Source organism: Lynx canadensis, chromosome C1 (assembly GCF_007474595.2).
Source record: "Lynx canadensis isolate LIC74 chromosome C1, mLynCan4.pri.v2, whole genome shotgun sequence".
In the NCBI taxonomy this organism is placed as follows: Eukaryota; Metazoa; Chordata; class Mammalia; order Carnivora; family Felidae; genus Lynx; species Lynx canadensis.
In genome coordinates this window covers 84748363-84775221 of record NC_044310.1, presented here as the reverse complement: position 1 = coordinate 84775221, position 26859 = coordinate 84748363, and the positions used below count along the sequence as shown (strand labels likewise).

The following is a 26859-nucleotide window of genomic DNA, read 5'->3' as shown; positions in this document are numbered from 1 at the left end:
CCCTGGCAATTGTTAGCTCTTCTATTCTTATTTTCTCCCATACCTCTAAATTTCTATAATGAAATGCATTTTTTTTTTCCTATTCTACCTTGTGTGATCTGAGATGGTAGTTTTTTATAACCTCCGTGAGTTTCAGTTTCCATACAACAAAAAGTTCTTGATATGTTTCTTCCAAGGATTAGAGTTCATTTATGTGACTCACCTACTGTGATAACTAGAATGGAATTGGCATTCAATAAATTACATCATTTAAATACTAGATTAGTGGCATTTACTTTTGTTTCATCTATTAGTTTTACATCTTTAGAGAAGGGACCATTCCACGTTGTACCTAATTTTGTGTTGAGGACAGGGTTATTGCGAGTGCCATGTGGAATGATCCAGATGAAAACTCTGTATCATGTAGTAAGGTATTTGCTTCCAATCTTTTTTTTCCAGAGATGAATAAAGATGATGGAAAAATTCCTTGTTGATGATGTTGTGATTAGGGGAATCAGGATTAAACTGTAGAGTTCCTTATTACTTTTTCTTCTGTGGTTTCTTTCCTACCTTTCCCTTTACTTTTTCTTGCTTTTACTTAAACTCTAAATTCTTTGTCAGAATTCTTTTCAACCATCTTAAGTTGTTAGACCTGACAGATCTCAAATTGGTGTTCAGTGTGCCATTTTTAATGCCTCTTTGTTTTTTAGAACCATCTCTGAAAATGTCATAACTCCAATTGTTAATTAAAAAAAATCTGTTTTTCTCTTTGCTTCCTGCTGTGCAAATGGAGTCTGAAACATTTTTATCTGAGGAAGTGGAAATACTTGACCTATTTTTCAATTTCTCTATAATTTGAGATTCTGCTATCAAAGTCAATTTAATTTTTGGTGTGGAAGTTTTCTATGAAGGTAAAGTTAAATTGCTGGAAAGAAGGAGAGAACATTTTCTGAAACATTTCAGAAGGCTTGAACAAATTAAATGCAGTTGAAAGAAATATATGAAAATTTCAGTTGTCTAGTCACAGCAGTGTTTGGAAGAAATTAGCACATACTAGTGATAAGGAAATTGAATGGTGCTAATAAATAGTGGCAGTTACCATTTATTGACAACTTAGTGTTTTTAGGCATTGAACTAGTTGTTTTACCATCCATTCTTTCAGGAGCTTTAGTTCTACGAAAGAGACCTCTACATTGCTTCTTTGGCTCATAGAGTAGACTCGACATTCTGTTTCTTAATTTTTTTATTTATTTATTTATTTATTTATTTATTTTTTTAATTTTTTTTTCAACGTTTTTTATTTTTTTGGGACAGAGCGAGACAGAGCATGAATGGGGGAGGGGCAGAGAGAAGGGAGACACAGAATCGGAAACAGGCTCCAGGCTCTGAGCCATCAGCCCAGAGCCTGACGCGGGGCTCGAACTCCCCGACCGCGAGATCGTGACCTGGCTGAGGTCGGACGCTTAACCGACTGCGCCACCCAGGCGCCCCAATTTTTTTTATTTTTTAACTTTTTTATTTTTAAGTAAACTCTGTGTCCAATGTGGAGCTTGAATGTATGACTGCAAGATCAAGAGTTACATGCTCCACTGGCTGAGCCAGCCAGGCACCACTCAACATTCTGAACTAGGCTAATTTAGATTTCACCTTTGTCACAGTATGCCCCCACTCTCACATTGTTCATTGTGAACTTTGCATCTTTGCTGGATTTGTTTACTTCCTACATGCTTGTTTCTCCAAGGAGGGAGCAGCCATGCAGAGTGAAGAGAGACTATGGATGTTGCCCCTAGATTTAGGTTCTAATCCTCAAAGTGTATGTGATTTAGGGTACATTCTCTGGCCTCAAGTTTTTTTGTCTCTAAAGTGAAGATACTATCTGCTGATTGTAAGGATTGCATTAGATGTAGTATCTTCCAGGTTCTCACTAAACATTTGTTTCTTTTTCTTTTCTCCTTCTCGGTGCTCTGTCCCCTTTCCTCCCTCCTGTGTAGTAGAAATGTAATCCTTTTCTTTATGTCATAGAAATTTCATTGTTTTCTGTGTATCTCTTGTGCTTAGTCTTAACTTACTTGACTGAATCAATCTCCTTATCCTTCTTATGGTTCTACCTATTTTTCTAAAAGTCTTTCTACCTAACTCTGACACTCTGTTTCCATCTCTCTCTACCTCTAGCCCTAGTCTAAGAACCTATCAGGTTTCCCCTTGATCCTACCTGAAATGCTGATGTTACAAATGTGCTGTATCCTAAAATTAATTTCCAATTTGGCTTGGAATTTCAATTCCATTTTCTAAGAGAAGCAATATTATAATTGCTGGTTCTGTTTCAAGGCCAAAAGCCTAGAAGCAAAAGCATGCTTAACTTATAAATTAATTGAAATATTTTACACTTGTAACAAAGTAAAAGAAAATAGTGTCATTGGAATTCTAGTAATGAAATAAAATGAAAACTGTGTTGAGTATGAAGTAATGATATACTTGGCACATTGTATAATGTGGTTGATGGAAATTCTGAAAGTGGTGTGTAAATGCTTTAGGGATTGCAGTGTTTTTCTGTTATGATTAATTAAAATTTGTTTTCCTCATACAGAAGGTCACCATGAGAATGCTATTAGCCATGTTTATAGTTTTTGTTTAGGTCACAAATGGAATAAGAGAGAATAAGACATTTTCATTGAACCCATCTCCTGTGTCCCAAATTCTCCTTATTGCTTGGCTTATTATTATTTTTTTCTTTAGTTCTGAGAACTCTCCTTTTTATGTGAAATCCTTGATATTCCTGATTTAGAGCTCGATTCAAGGCTGAAACTTAATGGTCAAGGATATGCTGTAAAATAGTATTTTTCAAACTGCAGGTTAAGATCCATTAGTAGGTTGTGCAATAACGATTCAGTAGGATACATAAAACCAACATAAAAAAGAGGAAGGAATAGAAAATATATGAGTTTACGGGCATTTGGGTGACTCGGTCGGTTAAGCATCTGACTTGATTTTGGCTCAGGTCATGATCTCACAGTTTGTGAGATCAACCCCCATTCATGAGACTGAGTCCTGTCTTGGTCTCCTTCCTAAAGGTGTGGAGCCTGCTTGGGATTCTCTTTCTCCCTGCCCCCCTACCCGTCTCTTTCTCTTTCAAAAAAAGAAGGAGATATACAAGTTTATCCCATGTGGTAAAGGTAAATAATGTCTCTTGAAATGTTTGTTGGGTCATAATGTAAAAAATACTTATTGTGAATGTGGTAAAAAATTAAATAAAATCCACTGTATATAGCAAAACAAAACAAAAACCACACAACCTTTCCAAATTATTTAAATATTTTATAGTAAACCCTTCTGGTTAAGTTTTTGCTTTTTTTTTTTTTTTTTTTTTTTTTACAACTCATTCTTCATAATTAGGAAAACCTTGTTACCTCATACCTGTGAATTAATTAAGACTCTCACTCTGTGCTCATACTCATATCTTGGGTGACGTAGATTGGGTTTACTGGGCTGAGTTCCCACAATTTTTTGTGTGCATGTTAACTTTTGAACTTTTTGATGCCTTAATTTAAAATGAATGAGTAGGGGTGCCTGGGTGGCTCAGTCAAACATCTGACTTCAGCTTAGGTCATGACCTCGTAGTTCATGAGTTCCAGCCCCCTCTCAGGCTCTGTGTTGATACCTCAGAGCTAGAGCCTACTTCAGATTCTTTGTCTCCCTCTCTCTCTGCCCCTCCCCACTCACACTCTGTCTCTCCCTCTCTCTCAAAAAAAAAAAAAAAAAAAACAACAACAAAAAACCCAACATAAAATGAATGACTAACAGTGAGAGCTAGAGCTTGATTGCAGTATAACTAGACTTGATTAGTTACTTGCCAGTTTAATCATCCGACTTGGTTTTAACAGGTATGCTTTTCTCCATTTCTTCTTTTTCTCACATATTCTTGGAGTGACACATAAAAAGACATTTAATGACCAATTTATTTAAAAAAATTCTTAATTAACATAGACTCCTTATTCTAATGACTTTCTTACATCTAAGTATTTTTCAATTGAATTCTCATTTTATCTGAATTTTACTTTGCTGTCATTAAATATATTGTCTTGATAAATATCACTTGCCTCTGTGGTCCACAATCACAATAATAATTAAATATTCATGCCAGTACAATCATTTGGTATTTAAATAATAAAGAATACATTTGTTTTGATTTTTTGCTGTTGTGTGAGATGTATGTAGAACATGGTACAAGCAGTCATCATACCTTTTTACTAATTGCTTGTTTTTCAGGCAAGAAAGAAAACTATGCATCTTTCATCAGGTTTGGGAATATTTAAGTTAGAATCAGGATAACTTTTCTTTTAATTCTTTAACTAATAGGTCTATCTTTGTTATGGGATGAATGCAAGTTATGATATCTTTTTGTTTTATTTTCTATATTGTACCCACTGTGAATTGGGAATATGTAAAACTTTAAAAATAATACAAAATTGGTGGGAGTTCTTTCAATGCTTGAAGGAAGACCTCATAATAGTTCATTATCCACATTACGTAATTTTAACTTAAATGTCTCCCTGAATAACTCCTTATTCCCTTTCATAACTAGGCAATCTGTTGGCATTGGTTGGCTAATGAATTAAAGTATTACTTTGAAAAAAAGGCTGTTCCTTAAATCGTAACTGGAAAATCATCATTAGCCATTGTAATGACAATAGAGCTGCACCTTGAATAGTCAGCATCTGACCAAGAACAAAGAAATTGCTGGTTTACTTCCCTTCCTGACTGGATTTGTTATATTTTCCTAATGAATGACAGGTGGTGATGCTTAGTCACTTCCCTTTCCTGGCTTATTCTTCTTGCTCTGCTAATTCCCGGTATCCTTTCCCACTTTGTTTTCTTTTTCTTTATTTAAAAAAAAATTGTTTTTTAATTTAAGTTTTATTTATTTTGAGATAGAGTAAGTGGGGTAGTGGCAGAGAGAGAGAGAGAGAGAGAGAGAGAGAGAATCCCAAGCAGGCTCTGCACTGTCAGCGCAGAGCCGATCGCGAGGCTCAAACTCACAGTGAGATCATGACCTGATCTGAAGTGGGATGCTTAACCGACTGAGCCACCCAGGTACTCCCACTTTGCTTTGTAACATCATAATGTTAGGCATGAAGGCGATCCTGAATTTATTCTGGTTTATCTACTATATTTCACAAATGAAGAAGCAAAGACAGAGATTATATAACTGAGTTGACTTTATTCAGCTATGCAGTGCAAAGCAGAGATTAGAAATTATGTCTTGTTTCCATTTTCACCTGACAGGAGGTCAGTGCCAAATGAGTATTTGCTAAACTGGGCTGACTTTTCCCTTATACTATCCTTTAGTTGGGTAGCACATTACTGCATTTAATCTTCATGATAATTGGCCACAGTCACGTGGTTAAAACTATGACCTTGATCCTCTCCAGCAAATCTTGCGTGGTCCTAAAAGCAGGTCTGCCTCTAACAAAGGCACCTGAAAGCCACGTTTGAATAGAAAAATTCCTTCTTCTCCACTCTTCAGTCTTCCTTTTCTTCCTCTTCCCCAGTTTTATTGAGAAATAATTGATATATATCACTGTGTATGTTTAAGACAGTTGTTTTCCTAAATATTGTTTCTTATAGTAATCAACCATTTTCAAAGTTATGCTTTTCTTATGACTGTATAGAGAAATTTTCTGTTTCTCTTATAGATATTTTTTCAGAAGCTCTTGATTTACTTCTTCTTCTTATTTTTAAATGGGAGAAACTCTACCTAGCTTGATGTTTGATGAAAGATAGGGGTATATAGTACTATTAGACCCTATGCTATCTACTTGGTGGCTACTGCTGTAAGGTGCAGAGCTGGTTGAAATGTGTAGCCCCCGGCATAATTTCTGGTGTCTAGCAGGAATTCTGTAGTTTAGTTCTGGTCCAATGTGGGGATTGTAATTTACATGACTATAAGAGGGTCATTTATTCTAGTGATTCTAAGGGTGCTTTTATTTTGTCTAATCTATTTGTACGGAGAATGAACTGCTTCTTGGGGTCTGTTCATCGGCTGACTTTACTGCTGTGTAACATGTCCCTGCCATCTTCCTCAAGCCTTGTTATTTGCTGTGATTGGCAGGTTCTGAATATAAGCACCAATTGAAGTGGTTGATGTAGGCTACCAGAGGGTGGGACTGACATAAAGTAGCTGGTTTTCTATTAGGCAGATGGTAAGAGGCAGGTACTGGATGAGAGAAGAAAATTGCTTGGACTGACAATTGTGTTTCTTAATTCAGAAGTGCCTGGGCTAAAGGTAATAGAAATATTGTTTCTTGTGATTGGCTCTCTGTTATCCTCAGTTTTCAGTATTACAAATTAAAAATTATCCACCCTGTCATCATGATTAATGTAATGGGAAGTTGAGAGAAGTCATACCAGATATTTATTTAGGTGACGGTATTTAAATCCAGAAGAAACATTTCCTATTTGTTCTTTAAGCTTCCTGGGATAAGGTGAAATAGAACCTTTTGCTTTTAGCGAAAATCATGCTAATGAAAGCTAACATTTATTTAAATATCTTCCTTGTCAGACTTTAGTTTGTATCTTCATTTTATTAAAACAACTTGTAAGGTGGGTGTTAGTTTCCTAATTTTTCAGGGAAGGAAATGGAGGCTTGAGTGATTTGGTTAAAGTCTCATCATTGGTGATTGGTAGAGCCGAGATTCAAATCTAGGTCAGACTTCAGATATCACATTCTTTTTATTATGTATTTTTGAGAATATGGTTAGCTGTCTGTTGAAAGCAAGTTTTCTGGGATTAATATTCTGTCATATGAAAGCTTTATATTTTAATTATGTATAAAAATAATGTGCTTTTAATTTTTTTTTTTTTTTTTTTTGAGATGGCAGTTCCTGGATTTACTTTTGGTGCATTCACACTTGTGTTGCACGTTAGTTCTGTGGCTAATTATCCCAGCGGAAAAGTAGGAAAGTCATGCCATGGAATGGTTCCTGAACACAGTCATACTGCACGTTCTGACCCTGTTCACAACGTTTCAGTGAGTCAGATGACATTCAGACCAGGAGACCAGATTGAAGGTACTGTGTTGGAATTAACTATTTTGCATTTTGAGTTTCCCTCTTTTCCTGTACATTGAATCTTTATTACTGTTGGATTTATACAGTTTCATTTAAATCTATTCACCTGTTTCCATAAGATACCATCATCTTACACTTCTCATTTTGTGTTTAAATACTATAGATGACTGTATTACTTAAGTAGTAAATCTACTCCCTAAGCAGAATAGGTTTCCAAAAAAATTTTTTTAAAGGTTTATTTATTTTTTAGAGACAGAGTGCGAGTGGGGAAGGGGCAGAGAGAGAGGGAGACACAGAATCCAAAGCAGGCTCCAGGCTCTGAGCTGTCAGCACAGAGCCTGACGCAGGGCTCGAACTCACAAACTGCGAGATCATGACCTGAGCCGAGGTCAGACTAAGTAGAATAGGTTTTAAATACATTTTTATTGTTAGTTAATATGTATCTTTTTTCACCAATACTATTAACACAATAGAAGAGGAAAATAAAGTTTATTTTATCTGGTTTAAGGTATAATAAACCCTTATTCTTGGTATAGTGTAAATTCTTGTGTTTTTCTGATTCTTTGGGTGAAAGGTAGGCTGATTGTCAAAAGTGTATCTATAATAGTGTTTTGCAAACTATTTTATGCAACTCCAGAAATACAAAATATTAACGAACTCTGACAAAAACAGTGTATGGAAAAATCAGTTTGGAACACTGTATGTTGTATATACTGAGAGTTTCATACTGTATAGTAGGATGTTAAAGGCCTTGGGGGTTTTTAGTAAACAAATAAATATTTACTTTCATTCAGCATTTTTTGAACTAATTTGGCTCCATGGACACCTCCCTGACCATCACTTAGCTTTTTTTCCCCGTAGAATTGGAATGGCTATTAACATCTCACTGAGTGAATGTCCTGTGGAACATAGTTTAGACCTTCTTTGTCTATGGGATTATTTATACCATTTTCTTTTCTGGAGTAGTTTTGTATACATATGCTAGATTCTAACTATGAGATGCCTCCTCTAAACAGTTTTCTTTTGGGGATGTTGCTAAACCTTATCGTAAACTATTTTTTTGTTTGTTTCTCAGTTACTTTGTCAGGGCTACCATTTAGAGGCTTTCTTTTAGAAGCACGTAATGCTGAGGATTTGAGTGGCCCTCCTATTGGCTCCTTCACATTGATTGACAGTCAAGTGTCGCAGCTTCTGACCTGTGAGGATGTACAGGTTTGTGTTATGTTTGAAACTGATTTGTTAGTTTCCATGGATCTTTTCATTATAAGCTAAGGGTTCTGAGATAATGACATTACCCATGTTTTGCAGACATCTAAATAGATTCACAGTGATCAAGCTTTCCCCCTAATTTTCCTATTTGCAATATGTTTTTACACATCAGCATCCGAGAAAAGGCAGTAGCTTGAAGGGTTTATAGCTTTTGATATTTTATATAATATTGACTCTTATTATATTGATTTTAAAGGGTGTTAATATTGAAGATAGGATTCTAGAATGGGACAGAGGTATCATTTTTGTCATTCATTCATTGATTTAATAAACATTTATTATGCCAGAAACTATCCTGGTGCAAGGGATATGGTAACGAACAAGACTTACTTCTGTTCTTTGAAGAGCTGAAAGCCTTACACATAAGTAGAACATATGGACATATGATGTATGATACATAAGGAGAACATGAGGAATATAGGACAGACACATAAGTAGAACATTGTGGTGACTTAAATTAGAAGCATACACAGGATGGGTGAGAAGCATAGCGGGGTGTGTCACACACAGGCTGGAGGGAATTGAGAGAGAGGTTCTTGGAGGAGGTCATCTCTATGTCAGGCCTCAATGAATGAGTAGGAATTTGCCAGGTGAATGAAAGTGGGAAATGAGATTGTTCAAGGGAAAGGAATTACTGAAATATAATGCTATATGTGTGGAGGCAGAAATTTTTTCTTTTGATGAATTTTTTGGATTTTCTTTGTATCTGTTAATGGAAGGAGTTTTAATTTATAATATAAATTAAATAATGAGCAGACTCTATATAGCATTGACATACCCAGTATTCACTCTTTTCAGTTCTTAAATTTCTGCTGACTCTAATTTATATACAGAGCCAGCTGCTAATCTGGTGTTGACTAACCAACATGTATTTGTTGAGTACCTGAGTCTCTGTTCTAAATAAAACCGTATTTATCAGAATGCCAGCATCATGCCATGACGGATTACTTTGCAAAATGACAGTAGTTTCAGTATGCTCAACTACGGAGTGAGTGAATGGTAGTTCTTTTCCATTTTGTTTCAGGGATATGCTGTGAGTCACACAAATCCATCCAAGAAAACAAAAATTAAAGTCTACTGGAATGCTCCAAGCAATTCTCCGAATCACATAAAGTTTCTGTGAGTGGGAGAGCTTACAAATCTGCAACTAGTCAAATTGAAATAATGGTCTCTGTCATTTTTGATACCTATTGGACATTTACCTGTATAGGAGTGGTTTGGTGTAGAATGACACCACCTTTGGTCTGTTTTGCTTTTCATTTGATTTTTCCACCGAGCCCAAGACCTAACACCTAATAGGTGCTTAGTACATACCTGTTGAGTGAATTAAATATTGTGGTGCCTTCATGTTAAGAGGCATTAGTTAATATTTACTTGAGTTCATATATGGTGTATGGACTAATACATTTTTTTAGATTTGTTCTTATCTTAATATGATAGTATGAAAAAATTCCTAAAATTTGGATGACTTTTTTGTAGTGTTATAACTTGCATATTAGATTAGTAAGACTGTTCATGCCCTCAGAATTATGAAATTCAGTAGGATTAGAAGTCCATTTCCCTTAATCCTCTGTGCAAGGGGAAGTGGAATGTCATAAAAACAGTTTAATGATAACTGAGTGGTGTTAGAGACATATATGTTTTTTTTATCAAAAAAATTTTTTTAATGTTTATTTTTGAGAGAGAGAGAGAGAGAGAGAAGGATACAGAGGATCTGAAGTGGGCTCTGTGCTGACAGCAGAGAGCCCAATGTGGGGCTCAAACTCACGAAACCTGGGATCATGAGCTGAGCTGAAGTCGGATGCTTAAGGGAGTGAGCCACTCAGTGCCCCTACAGATGTATATTTTAAGGAGAATTAGTCTCCTGACATGTCTGTATGTTTTGTTTCACTATGTATGCAAGTGCTAGCACACAGAACACAGCTTTACACCTGTGTGTGGTGTGGAATGTGGAAGAGGACTGTGATGCCAATAAGATCTGGTGTTGCTTATGCAGCCTCTATCTGACTTCTTGCTGTAGCTGCCTGCTACACATGCCCTGTGGGATAATTTGAACAGCGCACTATGAAATAAGTAGCAGTAGTATGTTCTTTATATGTCAGGGAATAGAAGTCTGTGCGTTTTAGTCCTTATCTGGCACTCATGGACTGCTGGGAGTATGCCCAAAGGGCAGACGAGGAGGAGAGAAGAGAAGAAAAGAAAGATCAAGAGTAAGCAAGAGAACAAGGGCAGTAAAAGTTCATTTAGTAATGAGGTAGAAGAGTCATTAGAGATTTGTCTTAGACAAAATTGGTGGTACTGTTGGGTAGTATTAAGTTGTGTGTCCCAAGTTTACTTCTTTTCTTTTTATCTTTTTTTTTTTTTTTTGATTCAATTATAATGGGCCACAGTTAGGGTTCTGTTTGATCTCATTAGTACTGCATTTCAGAGTCACAGTTGTTGAGAAGTATAAAATCTACTGGGTGAAGATTCCTGGCCCTGTAATTTCACAGCCCAATGCACCGCCTTTTACAACACCTGAAGCTACAGTAGCACCTTTGTCAACATTACCTCCTGTATCCCATTTAACCAAATCAGTAAGTAACCTTTTCATGGTTTCACCAAATGCAAGCTAAAAGAACAGTGTCTTTGGAAATTGTGGTTTGTACTTGCTGAAGTATGCAGAGAAGTAGCTGTGCTGGGTTGTGGCAGTGAGTTTTTGGGACCTCTGCAGGAAATCTGAAGGAAGTCTTTATTGCCACATTATGACTTATGGGTCAGGATAAAGGGAGTGCAACACCCTGCATGTTCGAGGTGTGGTTATGACATTCTGTAGTCTGTACAGCCAAATATCAAACACGGAGAGGAACATTAATGCTTAAGCTAAATTTAGACAAGATTTGGAGCAGAATCTTGAAATGGTGATCTAACTCCTAGATCTGATTTCACTAAGGCCAGTGAGTACTGGGGGATTCTATGTGCTGAACGACAGAAGCTCTTTTGCAAACTCATCAGCTAGAATTCCGTTTAGGCCCTTGGGTTCAAACGAACTGTGGCTGAGAAAACATATCTTGTAAAGGGTAGTGCATATTAATAACATTAGGTTTTACTGAAAGAAATTCTGATAAATGAGACTTATTAGTTCTGAAGTGAAAATAATGAAAAGTGTCTTACGGCAGGTTATTACAGTTAAAAGAACAAACTCGGGTCTGAATCCTGTCTCGCCTACTTTCTGTGTGACTTTAGACAAGCTACTTAATTCTCAAAGTCTCAGTTTCTTCACCTATAAAATGAGAAGTAATAATATCCAGCTCTTAGTATTATTATGAGAATTAAACAATGTAATGATTTTAAGGTTTCTAACTGCTTTGCACTTAATAGAAATTCTGTAAATATTAGTTCCTTTTTTCTTTTCCTTCTCTTTTTGTCTTTTTATAACTCTTTGTTCTCATGAGGAAGACTAAGTGAAGCACTTGTACTCTTTATGTACTGTCTCATTTTGTTTTCCTTCTACATTTTTCAATATATAATTATACTTGATTGCATTATTATGAATGTTGCACTTTTGACCATACAATTAGATTTTTTTATTTGCACTAGCTCTAATTTACTTAGTCTTAATGTGTATTTATTTTAAAGCTGCCTTAGGGGGGGTAAATAGTCAGTCTGGACCTGAGCTTCCTAGGAGGAATCTTTCCATATATTCACATAAAAGGCATTAGTTCTCATTGGAGCTTTTATGGTATCTCTATACCAGGTTTATAATCTCTGATTATAGAAAGGTTTATTCAGAGTCATGGGATTATAGCATTCATACAGAGCTAGAAGAGACCTCAGAATTCAGTCCCTGTATAGTTGAAGGTATACAAGAGAGACAGTTAAGTTCTTCAGCAAACATGATGGACTAAAGGGGAGAACAGAGACCAAAATGCAAGTTTCGTACTGGTTTGTTTTTTCCGTTCTACTGTGACTTTTCTTTAAGTTGCTGTGAAATAATAAGAAACGTGTATTGGTTTCTGCTGTGGTTCCTGCTAACATTTGGACTTTGACCCCAGTTCCTGATACAGAGCTCCTAAATCCCTTGTAATTTCCTGAGTGATAGGAATGCCTTTTGCTCTAATGGGTGGGCCGTCCATGGGGGCAGGTCACCAGAAAGACCAAGCCATGATTAGAAACTGGGAACTTTCTGCCCCCCACTCTCCATTTTCCAGAGATGAGCAAGGGGCTAAAAATTGAGTCATTAATCCGTCATGCCTCCATGAAGGCTTCATAAAAAATCCCAAAAGTATGGGGTTCAGAGAGCTCCCAGGTTGCTGAACACATGGAGGTGCTAGAAGGATGATGCCTTAGAGAGGGCATGGAAGCTCCACACACCTGCCCTGCCCACATACCCTCCCTGTGCACCTCTTCCACCTGTTTCTGGGTTTCATCGGGTAATAATACACTGGCAATCTAGTAAGAAACCTGTTTTCCTGAGTTCTGTGAGCCATCCTGGTACATTATCAAATTTGAGGAGAGGGTCATGGGAACCTCTAGTCTCCTTCATTGGGAACCTGGACCTTGTGGTTGGCCTCTGAAGTAAACAGTCTTGTGGGACTGAGCCCCTAACTTGTAGGATTGGACACTACCTTCAGGTAGATTGTGTCAGAATGGAATTGCAAAGTAGGACTTGTGCTTGGTGTCCACTGAGAATTGCAGAATTGCTTAATGTGGGAAAACCCCCCACACGCTGGATGGCCAGAAGTGTCGGTAGAGTAGAAGAAATGAGAGGTGTTTGGATATAGTTCCCATTTAATCTAGACGCATGATGTTTAACTCCCTTCTGAAATACACTGCTATAGAGCATTCTAACAAGATGACTGAGCATCTTTGTACCATCAAATTGTGGAGCTGAGATTTTTGATGCTGGTCCTCTTATTTGCCATAACAAGGAAGCTCTGAATTAAATCATTGTAAATTGTTCCTGTTTCTCCTCCACTAAATTGTTATTACTATTATTTAGAGTGTTAGCATATATTGGAATAACCATTTTTTCTTATATTATTTTAATATCAAATTTGAACCTGAATTCTAGATGCAGAGTCTAGGATCTGAATATAAAAATTCGTGAGTTTGTTTACTTTTTAAAAGTTCATTCTAAAAACTCAATGATATCTTTTAGGCAAGAATGTCAGTGTGGGCTTAAATATTCCCTAAGGTGTTTTTCAAAATTTACTGGAAACTATGCTCCAGAACATAACTGATGTGAAATATTTTGTGTATTAAAGGAACTTTAATACTCATGCACATTATAGTCCAACTAATGTTGTGTCTTCCAAATTTTAATCAAAATTAATTAAGTTTAAAAGTTCACAACCTAACTACTGCTCTGATCATGTCTAATTTGGGATGTGTTATTTGTTTCCTTCTTTGAATCTTTATTATGAAAAGATACTCTTGTTAAAACTTGTACTTCAAGGTAGTGGCTTTTATCATTGTGAAATGAACTGTTTGGTTGGTAATTAAGACTTTTTCTCCCTGTCATTTTTCTAGTTCAGTGCTTCAGATTGTGGGAACAAGAAGTTCTGTATTCGGAGTCCTTTGAACTGTGACCCAGAGAAGGAGCGTGCCTGTTTCTTCTTGTCCTTCACACGAGATGACCAATCAGTGGTGGTTGAAATGAGTGGTCCCAGTAAAGGCTATTTATCCTTTGCGTTTTCTCATGACAGATGGATGGTTTGTATCCCTCACTTACGTAAGTGGTAATGAAGAAAAGTTACTGGAGGGAGCCTAATCACATGGCAGTTAGTGTTTTGTTCCAGAGTCAAATTATTATCCTGCTTACAATGGGAAGGGGAAGGGGAGGGCAGGAGAAATGAACTAGAGTGGGTTCTAAGTTAAAATCTTTGGGTATTTCATGTTTTTAACAGTTTGTACAATTATATACACTAAGAAAGGCGTCTTGTAGAAAGTTAGGAAAATCACTTTGTATCCAGTGGATTTGCGCTATATCTTTCTGTCTGTCCTGTTCTGCTTATCTCTTTGTGATAAAAGCTTGAAGTACAGTTAGGAGAAGTTGCTCTGCCTCAAGTCTCATGTTATTTGTGATGCTTTTCTTTTTTTTTTTTTTTTTTTTAAATTTAATTAACTTTATTGATCATGATTTTATAACACCATTTTCTTTGAAGGTGCATTTTTTTTTTTTATTTATTTTTTTTATTTTTTTTTTAATGAAATTTATTGACAAATTGGTTTCCATACAACACCCAGTGCTCATCCCAAAAGGTGCCCTCCTCAATACCCATCACCCACCCTCCCCTCCCTCCCACCCCCCATCAACCCTCTTCAAACCCTCATTGTTTTCTCAAGTGTCCGGCAATCCCAGCAAGGGTTGCTGCTCACGGATGAGTCCCCATTTTGGTAGTCATCAGTACATATCCCAAACAGAGAGTTAAACCTGGCGTGTCCAGGCATAAATATATTCCTTACCGGTAGGCTCCTTTGTCAGATCTACAGAAGGCAGCATTTGTTTTAAGCTGATTCTCGCTCTCCCTGGGTAGTGCTGAATGGATTCACTGGTTCTGTAGATGGCAGCCTTGTGCTGTGGTGTGGCAGCAGAGTGCATCCTAATCTTCCAGAAGGAAGGCGGGAGAGTATGGGCCAGGACATGGTTAAGTCCTTTTTCGAAGCAGAGTTGATGGTGAGGTCAGGGATGACTACAAATGGAGAACGCCTCTCTACTTCCACATTAGCAAAGGCGACAGAGTTTTTTGTAGAGAGTTTCTTCCTGTCATGTTTAAATTAGTATCACTTCTTTTTTTTTTTTATTATTATTTATTTTTTTTTTTAAATTTTCTTTTTTCAACGTTTATTTTTGGGACAGAGAGAGACAGAGCATGAACGGGGGAGGGGCAGAGAGAGAGGGAGACAAGAATCAGAAACAGGCTCCAGGCTCTGAGCCATCAGCCAGAGCCGACGCGGGGCTCGAACTCCCGGACAGCGAGATCGTGACCTGGCTGAAGTCGGACGCCTAACCGACTGCGCCACCAGGCGCCCCCATAAACTTGTATCACTTCTTAAGGGATTTGTAATTCAAAAAAAGAAAAGAAACGCTGAGATTCTGTGATAGAAGGACGAATGTTTTACCTAAAAGTGCACTCTGATCACATTGGTCCTCGTATGCTGCTTGCATGTATTGCGGGAAACCAGGTGTAACTTTTTTAGGGGGAGGGCATTGCAATATATGCACATGACCTAGATATATTACTGTATAGTTCTAGAATGCACTCATCTTTTTTCATTAAGCAAAACATAGACCTAACCTTATGAGATTTAAGATATGTCATATGCTTTTAAAATGACATATAAGAAATTGTGACTCTTTTTTTAAAGTTGTTTTTTGGGAATTTTATGCTGGATCAATGATGTTGCAAGAGTGCAAGACCTTTTCCCCATTGCCCTTTGTAATTGTCGTCAGAGCAATAGCTATTCTGTTGGTTATTGCAGTTCAGGCAGAAAGAACCAAGTTTGGCCCATAAGGTGGATAATGAGGCTGGGTTAGAAATAAATTAGGAGCTCCTGGGTGGCTCAGTCGGGTAAGCATCCAACTCTTGATTTCACTCATGTCACGATCTCGTGGTTTGTGAAATTCAGCCCCTGAGACAGGCTCTGCACTGACAGTGCAGAGAGCTTGGGATTCTCTCTCTCCCCTCTCTCTTTTGCCCCTCCCCTGCTTGTGCGTGCATGCATGCGTTCTTCCTCTCTCTCTCTCAAAATAATAAATAAACATTAACAAAATAAAAAAAAATGGGACCATAAAGCAATAAGGAAAGATGGTGTTAGTACTTGTTGTGTGTGAACAGTTCTGAAGATAAACCCAGCAAGGGTTAACAATGGTAGCCTTGTTGGAGTAAGTGTGTAGCTTCATCTGTAACATACAGTATCATTTAGATATGTGTTCTAATCACTTACATAAAAAAACATTCCAGTCACTTTAGAGCCAACTTCATGCAATAGTATACTCACATTTTTCCTTTTCTGGTCACATAAAATCTGTCAGCGAGAGGAAAAGACACTAGTGCTGTACTGAGTGTGGTGATGAGGCCCCCACAAGTAGACCAGTTATTTCTGTTCTAAGTTGTAGGCATAGATGGCACAAAAGCATTTATCTGTATTCAAGATATATTTATCTTACTTAGAAATCTTATGTTTCTAGTATAGTACTCATCAAAAATGTTTATAAGAAAGACTTAATTATGCAGGTGCAGTTGATTTACAGAGCAATCTTACTTAATGATTAAAATCATTTGTACACCTGTTTGCCTAAATTGGGGGAAATAAATCATCCTCAGAAAATATTTTTAAAGTGGTTACTTCTATTCCTGGTTATTTAAAAAATTTTAGGATATTTTTATGACCTGCTATTTCTTTTCAGTATGTAATATAAATTTAAATATTGAAGGTATCTGATGTTACGAATACTGATCAACCTGAATGATACCTTTTTCAGTTTCACTTATAAATTAATGATAGCAATTGTTTTGGTGTTAAACTTCACTAAAATTGATGAAAAGTATAATTGTCTGCATTTTAGTTATCACTGACTTGCTAATGTCTGAATTTTAACTAATTTCAAAGTATCCACATATTCCCTATCTTCATATACTTTGTTAAATGATATAAAGTATATCAAGTGTACATATTATATATTAGCTTCTATTCCTTGCCTTCTCCTGATTGGTGTCATCTTGCTTTATACATAATTTCTCAGTGCTCAAGTTCTAGAATGTTCCCAGTTCTGACTTCTTTTGTACTTCAGACTGGGATTTTCAGTGGCCAGCTGGTCTTGTCCAGATGAGTGTTCTTGGACAACACAAACCATATCTGTAAAATTGAACTTAATATCTTTCCTCCTCATGTTTCTTGTGTTCCTATTCTTGGTGATCAAAAATAGAAATAAAAAAGCAGTTACCATTATTGAATCCTTGCTTCTTTTCAGATGCCGTTCCTGGGCAATTTACTAGACTATCTCATTCACTGTTGTCATCATCTTTAGTGTTCAGGGAATTTGGTTTGTGACTTAGATTCTTCCCTTTTATTCACCTATCAGGTCCTTCTTCCTTTACCCCCCCCCACCCACTTTTGTTTTGAGAAGTTTAAAATCCACATGACATTGAAAGAATAGTACAACAAACACCAGTAAGTTTTTCACCTACACTTGCCATCTTCTTCCCTCTCCATTCCCACACTGTGTGTGTGTGTGTGTGTGTGTGTGTGTGGTATAGATTGACTTATGAAGTGTATATAACACAAATTTTTCCCCAAACTATTTGAAGGTTAAATTGTAGATACATCATGACATTTTATCTCTAAAGTTTTAGAACTATCTACAGATATAAGTATCTAAGAACAAGAATATTCTATAATTACCATAATATCTTTATCGCATGAGAAAACTTAGTAATGATATAATTTCATGCAATGTAGGTCTATATTCCAGATACCTCAGTTGTCCTGATAAAGTCCTTTACAGCTGTTCTTTTTTAAAAAAAGTTCTGAACCAAGATCCAGTCATTTCTCACCAATACATTTAATTGTTATATCTTTTTGATCAGTTACCCTACCTGTTTTTTAGGAATTTTTTTCATGCTCCATTCTGTAGAAAGTTCCACAATTTGTGCAGTAGATTCAGGTTAAGATTTTTGGCACAAGTCCTACCTAAGGGATATGTTTATTTCTCAGTACATCATATCAAGAGATGTGTAATGTCAAATTATTCCATATTGATGATTCTGTGTTTGATCACTATTATCAATCAGATTTTTCCTTTGTGAAGGTGTGTTTTCTCTTTTTAATTAATAAGTAATCTGTGGGTAATACTTGAGTGTATATGAATATTCTGTTCCTCAATAACATTTTCTCAAGTGATTTAGCATCTATTGCTGTTCCTTGCCTGAATCAATTGTTACATTGTGATTACAAATTGTGATTTTCTAATCTGTTAGCTGGTGTTCTTTTTAAAAAAGAGCTTTCTTTTCTCTGCACCTCTCCTCCCTTTTGGTTGAAACATTATGGATTAATGAATTACTTTTGTCTATTGAGTTATAGTTTATCATCATCAGTCTTCTTTTAGCTGCTTATGTTGACTAGATATGGCCTCTTAAAGCGTTTTTTTTTTTTTCCCTTTTGATGGGTCTCCATTACTTTTTTTAGTGTGTAACAAGCTGTTACACCAGAAAACATAGTTTATTGATTCCATTTATAGTGTTATGCATTTCATCATTTCCCAAAGGAGGTCTGTTTCCTTTTGATAGGAATAGTTTTTAGAAGTCAGGATTTGAGTGCTTATGTGTTCACTGCTACCGATATTACATATACTTGTGATTCTGTCTTTGACGTACTTCCTTCATTCTCTTTATTGCATTGTCACTATCTCTGACTTCGCCTACACCTTTTTTGTCATTTCCAGACTGCCTCAGTGACCCCCTCACGAGTCTTCTTGGCTCCCTGATTTTCTCCTGTCTGGTTCATCTTTCAATAGCCACTGGACTTTCCTTCCCAAGCTGCCACAGAGATCATCTCAATGCTATCCCCCAAAACCTTTGGTGAACCGTTAGTAGTTATAGGAAGAATATTTTTGTCATTAGCGTGGCTTTCAAATACCTCAAAGTCCTTGTTGGAATTTCCAGCTTTACCCTGTGTTATGTTTTATGTTTTCACTAATACAGTTACCTGTTTTCTAAAATTTTCATACGTTTTTATATTTCTATGTCTTTAGTCCTGGAAATTCCTCCTTTTGGAAAACTTTCCCCCTTATCTCAGGTCTATCTTACCCACATGTAAATATTTTTTATTTTCTAAGATCTAGTTAATTATCACCTTTCCTGATAAGGTTTTCAGTCTTTGGGTCTACATAATTTGTGTTTCCATGGTACTTTGTCTAAACCTGTTGTATCATAATTCACCTACTATTACAACTGTCTGTTCCATTAAAAATGTAGTCTTTGGTTGTAAGAACAATCTAGTCATCTTTATTTTTCCCATAGTATCCACACAATATCTGAACGGCGCATTCTAAATGTTTGAAACAAGAGAAACAAATGGAGAAAGGGTTCTGTCCAATTCAGAGATTTGGCAGAACTTCTTACATGTGTGTTTCCATGCTCCAGACTTGGGGTTTCTAGAAATTGCTTGGACCCTATAGTTGTAATAGCACTTTCTCATATTTTTTCATTTTAGAGTAGTGAGAACTGAGAGTTATCTCTTCTCCCTCCATCCCCATAATTTTCTCCAGTATTTGGGAGGTCGCCTCCACACCAACAAGGAGTTAGTATGGTATTTGTCTTATCACCATTTTGCCTCTTGTTATATTAAAAGTTATTTTAAATAAAAAAAGAATTTTTTTATACTCATAGCAGATAGTCTAGAAAACACACAATGTTTGTTTAAATCAGAAATCAGTGAACATTTTCTGTAAAGGTCCAGATAGTAACTCCTGAGAATTTGTGGGCCTATGGCCTCTGTTCCAACTACTCATCTCGGTTATGATAGTGCTAAAACAGCAATAGACAATCCATAAATTAATAGGCGTAGCTGTGTTCCAATAACACTTTATTTGTGGACACTGAAATTTGGATTTCATGTATTTTTACTTGTCATGAAATATTCTTCTTTTAATTAAAAAAAAAAAAACATTTAGAGCACCTGGGTGACTCGGTTGAGTGTCTGACTTCAGCTCAGGTCATGATCTCACGGTTCATGAGTTCGAGCGCTGTATCGGGCTTGCTGCTATCAGTGCAGAGCCGTCTTCAGATCCTCTGTCCACCCCCCCCCCGCCCCTCCCCTGCTCGCATGCTCTCTCTCTCTCTCTCTCTCTCAAAACTAAATAAACATTAAAAAACCGTTTTGATATGCAAACATCATCTTAGCCTGTGGGTTGTACCAAACAGGCATTGGGCTGAATTTCGTCTGAGTGTGCCATAGTTTGTTGATTCCTGGTTTAAATCATGACGACTCCAAGTTTCTTGAGTTGGGCTAATTCTGATTTGAATATAAGATGTGTAACAGTGAATAATTGGTTTGCTAAGGTTAAGTACTTGGGAGTTCTCAAAAGTGGAACTTTTAAAAATAAATTTAAAGCATGTTAGAATATCATTGGGACTAATAGCAAAATTTTGTTATAACTTGTCAGTCTTGGCTTTGTTTAAGTAGTTTAGTGACTATAGCACATAAAAGATCTTGTTAGCTTATTTATGGAGAATGATTTACAATAGGTGAAAGAACCAAAACTAAACACAGTAACCTAAAAGCCAGATTATTCAATTTGTACCATCACTTAAATGGACTTTGAAGATGCAGTCTGTCCTCTGGTAGTCACTTCAAATAAGCTGTAACTTTTAGAGATAAAGAGTATTGGAGACTGAAGGATAGACAAGAACTAGACTGAAAAAAAATGCCTCCTGAATTCAGACGATTTGGTTTGAGTGTGTAATAGTAATCAGGTGTACAATATCAGCAGTATTTGATTCTAGTATCTTCATCTTAAAAGGTCCCCCCCAAACCCAATATATTGCAGTGTGTTTATAGTTATGAAAAATTGTAGGACATAGATGTTTATTTACAAATAAATATCTAGAACAATGTTCATAATAAGTTCAGTGAAAAAACATAACGGAACTGTATTTTCAGTCCACTTGAGGTGAAAAAATAAATACAAATAGGTGTGGATGAATATATATGAAAGCATTAATAGTGGTGTTTAAGTTTAGGGGCTTATAACATGTCTATTGTATTTATTTAAAAATTTTTAATGTTATTTTTTGAGAGAGACCAAGCATGAGTGGGGGAGGGGCAGACAGAGAGGGAAACACAGAATCTGAAGCAGGCTTCAGGCTCTGAGCTGTCTCTACACAGCCCGATGCAGGGATTGAACTCACGAGCTATGAGATCGTGACCTGAGCCGTAGGTGGATGCTTAACTGACTGAGCCACCGAGGCACCCCTATTTTAATATATTTTTTATATTGAAATTGTGTTGTTTTCGTATTCTAACAAAATTATTTATGTGTTTATTTATATTGAAGTATAGTTGACACATAATGTTACATTAGTTTCAGGTGTACAACATAGTGATTCAACAATTTGAAACATCATGCTACTATCTGTTATCATACAGAACTATAACACCATTGATTATATTCCCTATGCTCTACCTTTTATTTTGTTATTATTCATTCCACAACTGGAAGCCTGTATGTCCCCACTGCCTGTCATCCATTTTGCCCCTTCCCCCCACCTTCTGCCCTCTGGCAACCATCAAGTTTATTCTCTGTATTTATGGGTCTGTTTCTGCTTTTGTTCTTTCTTCAATATAGCAAAATTATTTTTTTATTAATAAATTGGACAGCCAGTTCTCTGGAAATTTGTGGTATCATTTGGGACTGAGTCAGTAAATTATGTTTTAAAAGCATCAAATACTATTGATTTTCATTAGGGATATTTTAAAAAACAAAATGTTGAAATTCCTTTGAATTTTTCTCATTTGCAATTGTTTTTCAGGGTGATGATGATGCTTATGTGTGTATTCATGAAGATCACACTGTGCACATACAACCATCCCGTTTGATGGGGCGAAGTCACCCTGTGATGGACTCCAGGGTAGGTGGAAGATTCTGGGAACCTCCACCCCTCTTGTCTGCCCCTGGCTATGCGGCCAACATTGGCAGTAGGGTTCCTTTCTTACAACAAGCTGGAAGACACTTTTCTGTGCTTTCTTTTATTTGTAAAATAATATATAAAAATATATAAAGTAAGTTATATTATTATATTGTACATTTAATTTATTAATGTCATATTATTTTATTTAACATATATATTCAATATATTTAATATTATATAGTTTAATAAAATTGTATATATGTATTTAATGTATACAACATAATGCTTTGATATATACACACACACACACATCCACATACACCACACACACCACACACATAGTGAAATGACTGCTACCATTATCTCCTCTCTTACTTTTTTTTCTTTTTTGTGGTGAGGGCACCTGAAATTTTCTCTTAGCAAATTTCCAGTATATAATACAGTATTATTAACTATAGTCATCAGATCTCTAGACTTTCATTCTACATAACTGCAACTTTGTACCCTTTTACCAACATCTCCCCTTTTCTACCACTTCGGGAAGCACAAGATAGGTTCTCTTATAGGAAAAGATGAATTCTTGCGTGCGCCGCTAAATCCTTTTTTTGCATCTTATAAAAAAAATTATGGTTAAGATAGTCAAAGCATCAGCTCCCTTCATAAGCTTACAGATAGATTTTTAAGAAAAGGTGTAGGTTAATGACACAGTTTCTTGTCTAGTGAGAAAGGGGAACATGTATGGTTAGAGACTGGTCAGTGCCTTGGACAGTTGTCTTCAGTGCTCTTGTTGGATCTATGCCAAAGATGGCTTATTTCTGGTAGAGAAGTGTCTTTTTCACATGGCAATTGACAAGCAAGTGAGCTCTGACCAAGAAGTAGTCATCTCCTAATAACATTATGTTCTCTGCAGAGCTTTCCCATAGCTTGGAACTTCTCCCTTGATGCACATGCATCTTGGCCACTAGGGTATTACTTTCTAATTGTTTCTTCAGTGTTTTTGATTGTGTGTTAGAGGCGAGAGGGGGTTAGTACATCTGCCAAAATTTCTAACCTGGGTAGAGGGTTTGTGGGGTTCTGACTCAAAGTAAAATAGTGTTTTTGCCAAGTAGGATAAAGGACCAATAAACCAGGAGAAAATGTTCTCTGTACTCCTCAGAGAGGAAGTGGACAAACAATGATACAGCAGACAAAACATGCACAAAGGATCTTAGGGAAAGGAAATCGAACAGGTCAGGATTTTGATCATATTTTATTTTTAGCAAATCTGTGGAAAAGTGCTGAAGAGACCCATTGTGTGTGTTTGTAGGGTGCTCTTGAGGATATGGCTTGGAGGCTGGCGGCTGGTGTTATGCAGTGTTCTTTCAGAAGAAACATTACCCTTCCTGGGGTTAAGAACAGATTTGATCTAAACACAAGCTACTACATCTTTCTAGCAGATGGTGCAGCTGACAATGGTACGTATATTGATAAAAAACTATCTTTTCAAGTTTGTTCCTTTCTCTTCTTCCCTTTTCCACCTGTTCTGGAGACACTACTTAATTGCTCATTTTTTAAGATACGCACTTGTGGGTAAAGAGTTATCAAAACCCTTTTCCATTTTTGCCTGACAATTTGACTCTTGGTTAACCTTCTAGGTTTGTTTCCCTGGAAACTAGATAAACGTAGTGTCAACTGTGTCATTAAAGCAACATGCTTATGATAAAAATGACTTCTGGCTGGCAAACTGCATTTGGACCAGAAGAACTATAAATACCTAGGAAAGAAGCCAATATCTTTGGCTTCCCTAAGTGTTTGTGACATTGGCAGATCCTGGCAGGGATCCTACAAACAGTGACTGTAGGGTTGTTGCAAACAGATTTTGGCTTTTGCAGGGTAACCTGTCCACTATGAATTTCACCTCCTTGAACCTGAGCTTTCTCCAGGGAGCTGGAGGAAGGGAAGAGAGAATAGCTCTTGGACAGCTGAATAAAGTGCTACAGGATCTCCCATTGAAGGAGAATGCCTCTCAGTGCTCTGCAGATGTGCTGTGTCTCCTGTCCCACGTCTTTCTAAGTGAATCTGATGTCAAGTGCAGCCTATGGTAGTTTTATGAGTTTGAATATTTCCCTTATCCTTAAGAAGACTGCCCTGGTGGGTATTGATTGCAACACATTTTTTAAAAACATTTTTTAACCTTTTTTATTTATTTTGAGAGAGACAGAGACATTGCGAGTGGGGAGGGGGCAGAGAGGGAGACAGAGAATCCAAGGAGGCTCCATGCTGCCAGCACAGAGCCTAATATGCGGCTTGAACTCACGAAACCATGAGATCGTGTCCAGACCCAAAATCAAGAGTCAGATGCTTAACCGACTGAGCCACCTAGGAGCCCTTGTGTTGTAACAACATATTAAAAGGGATTATTAGATTTTGTTTAAGGCCTTGGCTAATGATGTTTGAAGAACTACAAGAAATGCCAAGGTAGTATTAGTGACTCCTCTCTTGGGAGATAATACTGTGCCCAAACTTTGAGACTGTAATTCTTTTTAAAACTGTGAGAGGGGCGCCTGGGTGGCTCAGTCGGTTAAGCGTCCGACTTCGGCTCAGGTCATGATCTCGCGGTCATGAGTTCGAGCCCCGCGTCGGGCTCTGGGCTGACAGCTCAGAGCCTGGAGCCTGTTTCAGATTCTGTGTTTCCCTCTCTCTCTGACCCTCCTCCGTTCATGCTCTGTCTCTCCCTGTCTCAAAATAAATAAAAACATTAAAAAAAAATTTAAAACTGTGAGAAGCTGGGTGTATAGAAATGGGAGGTCAGGGGGTGAGGTAAAGGAAGAGGAAAAGACAAATGTGGTGCAGGTGGAGTTGTGAAAAGCCTTGCATATTCTATTACGTGGTTTAGATTTTATACTCTAGGTAAAGGGGAGACAGTGGTTTTGAAGCAGGATAAAATATCTACTCATGGTACAAGAAAATTAGGAATATTTGTAGATTTAGTTGTAGGTGATATGTGTAGTTATCTTAGTCAAATCATGTATTCTTATTTGCACCAGCATCAGCAAATATGGCTTTGAAAATCATTTCTTGGTTTAAGTGATAATGAATAAAAATTACTCAGGGCTTAATGAGTGCCAGTCACTGGATAAGCACTATAGTTAGATTTTTCATTTTTATCTCATAATATTACATTAGGTATGTAGTATTATTATCTGTTTCATCCCAGAGGAAACTGAGGCTTAGGAGCAGTTAAGTAATTTGCCCAGATGATGTGAATGGTAGAGTTGGAATTTGAACCCAAACTCTTTGACCTCAGAGCCTAACTAGTCAACACTTTTGAACACGGGAAATACAGGAATTGGATTTTTAATGAGGAAAAGGTCACATATGTGTGTTTTTAAACAGATACCACTAAAGCGCAGGTAATTGTCATTATTACAATTGTCACTTACTGTGTGCAGTATACATATCTTGTTTATTTCTCACAGAGGCTCTGTAAATATACATTATATTGACCATTTAGAAATAAAGAAACTGGAACCTAGAAAGGTTAAGTAACTTCTTCCATATCTAACAAGTAAGAAATTATTAAGTCAGATATTAAACCCCAGGCTGTTCTGCTTACAGAAGCCATGCCCTTTCCATCATACCAGATTGCTTCCTTTGGTGCCTGGTATGTTACAAATGCTTCATAAATGATTATTGATGCAAATGGATGTCTTAAATTGCTATGGGATTTACAGTTTGCATTTATACTTTAGAAATTTTATACTTAAAAGATGTTACACGTATTAAAATAAAAGCAATTTCATTTAAGTGGATGAATTCTATTATATAATAAATTGTGTGTGTGGGGGGGTATATGAGAATGCCAAAAATTTCTTCTTAGGTCAGCACTGTAGAAATTGGAATGTATTTTCTTATAGAAACAATATTTTAAGTGTTAGTCCTTTTTTAAAATGTTTTTTTTAAACATTTATTTATTATTGAGACACAGAGAGAACCAGAAATGAGCATGGGAGAGACAGAGAGAGGGGAGACACAGTATCTGAAGCAGGCTCCAGGCTCTGAGCTGTCAGCACAGAGCCCGATGCGGGGCTCGAACTCACAAGCGGTGAGATCATGACCTGAGCCGAAGTCAGATGCTTAACCAACTGAGCCACCCAGGCTCCCCTTAAGTGATAGTTCTAATATTTCCTCAGAAAAAACCTCATTCCTGGATAATGCGTGTGCAGATTAGACCATTGTTGTATCTTCCTCTCCTGCTGGTGTTGCTGTGCTGATGTTATGGGGGGAGAGCATCTGTATTGTCTTTTGTAGTGTTTCTCAAACAACCTTCTTGAGAAAAGCTTCAGTGTAGCCTCAAACAACCTTCTTCAGAATTGAGTGACTGCTAAAAAATGCAGATTCCTGAACTCCATCTTAGACCCACTGAATCTCTGTTGTTGATGCTTGGAATCTGCATTTTTAAAAAAGTTTATTTTTGGGAGAGACAGAGACAGCACGAGTTGGGGGTACAGAGAGAGGGAGAGAGAGAATGTCAAGCAGGCTCTGTGCTGTTAGTGCAGAGCCCTATGCGGGACTCGAACCCATGGAATGTGAGATCATGACCTGAGCTGAAACCAGGAGTTGGAGTTGGAGTCAGATGCTTAACCAACTCAGCCACCCAGGCACCTCATTCTTCTGCATTTTTAACCAGCATCCCAGGTGATTGTTTTGTGTATTGTGGTTTGATAACTCATTGCTCTAGGACAAGGTTCTCCCAAATAAGGTGTATATACATTGTAAGGCAGTCCAGGGATCCAAGGAACAACACCAGAACTTTGTATATAGATTGATTTTATCCCCTCTCATCTTAAAAAATTTCTTTTTTAATACATTTTAGTGTACATAATGCATTAAAACAATAGTACATGAATGTGTTTATTAACTCAAGTATACATATGTTGGGAGCACAGACT

General features: G+C 36.9%; 1 protein-coding gene across 1 annotated transcript in view; it reads left to right on the top strand.

The window, feature by feature from the left end:
* FRRS1 (ferric chelate reductase 1) overlaps positions 1 to 26859 on the top strand; it is a 46063-nt gene that overhangs the window by 3671 nt on the left and 15533 nt on the right. The window contains exons 2-8 of the mRNA XM_030327192.2: positions 6851 to 7046; positions 8122 to 8258; positions 9340 to 9434; positions 10744 to 10891; positions 13827 to 14009; positions 21830 to 21928; positions 23235 to 23382. Of these exons, the coding sequence (XP_030183052.1) occupies positions 6851 to 7046; positions 8122 to 8258; positions 9340 to 9434; positions 10744 to 10891; positions 13827 to 14009; positions 21830 to 21928; positions 23235 to 23382 (1006 nt within the window). The remainder of the gene's footprint in view (positions 1 to 6850; positions 7047 to 8121; positions 8259 to 9339; positions 9435 to 10743; positions 10892 to 13826; positions 14010 to 21829; positions 21929 to 23234; positions 23383 to 26859) is intronic.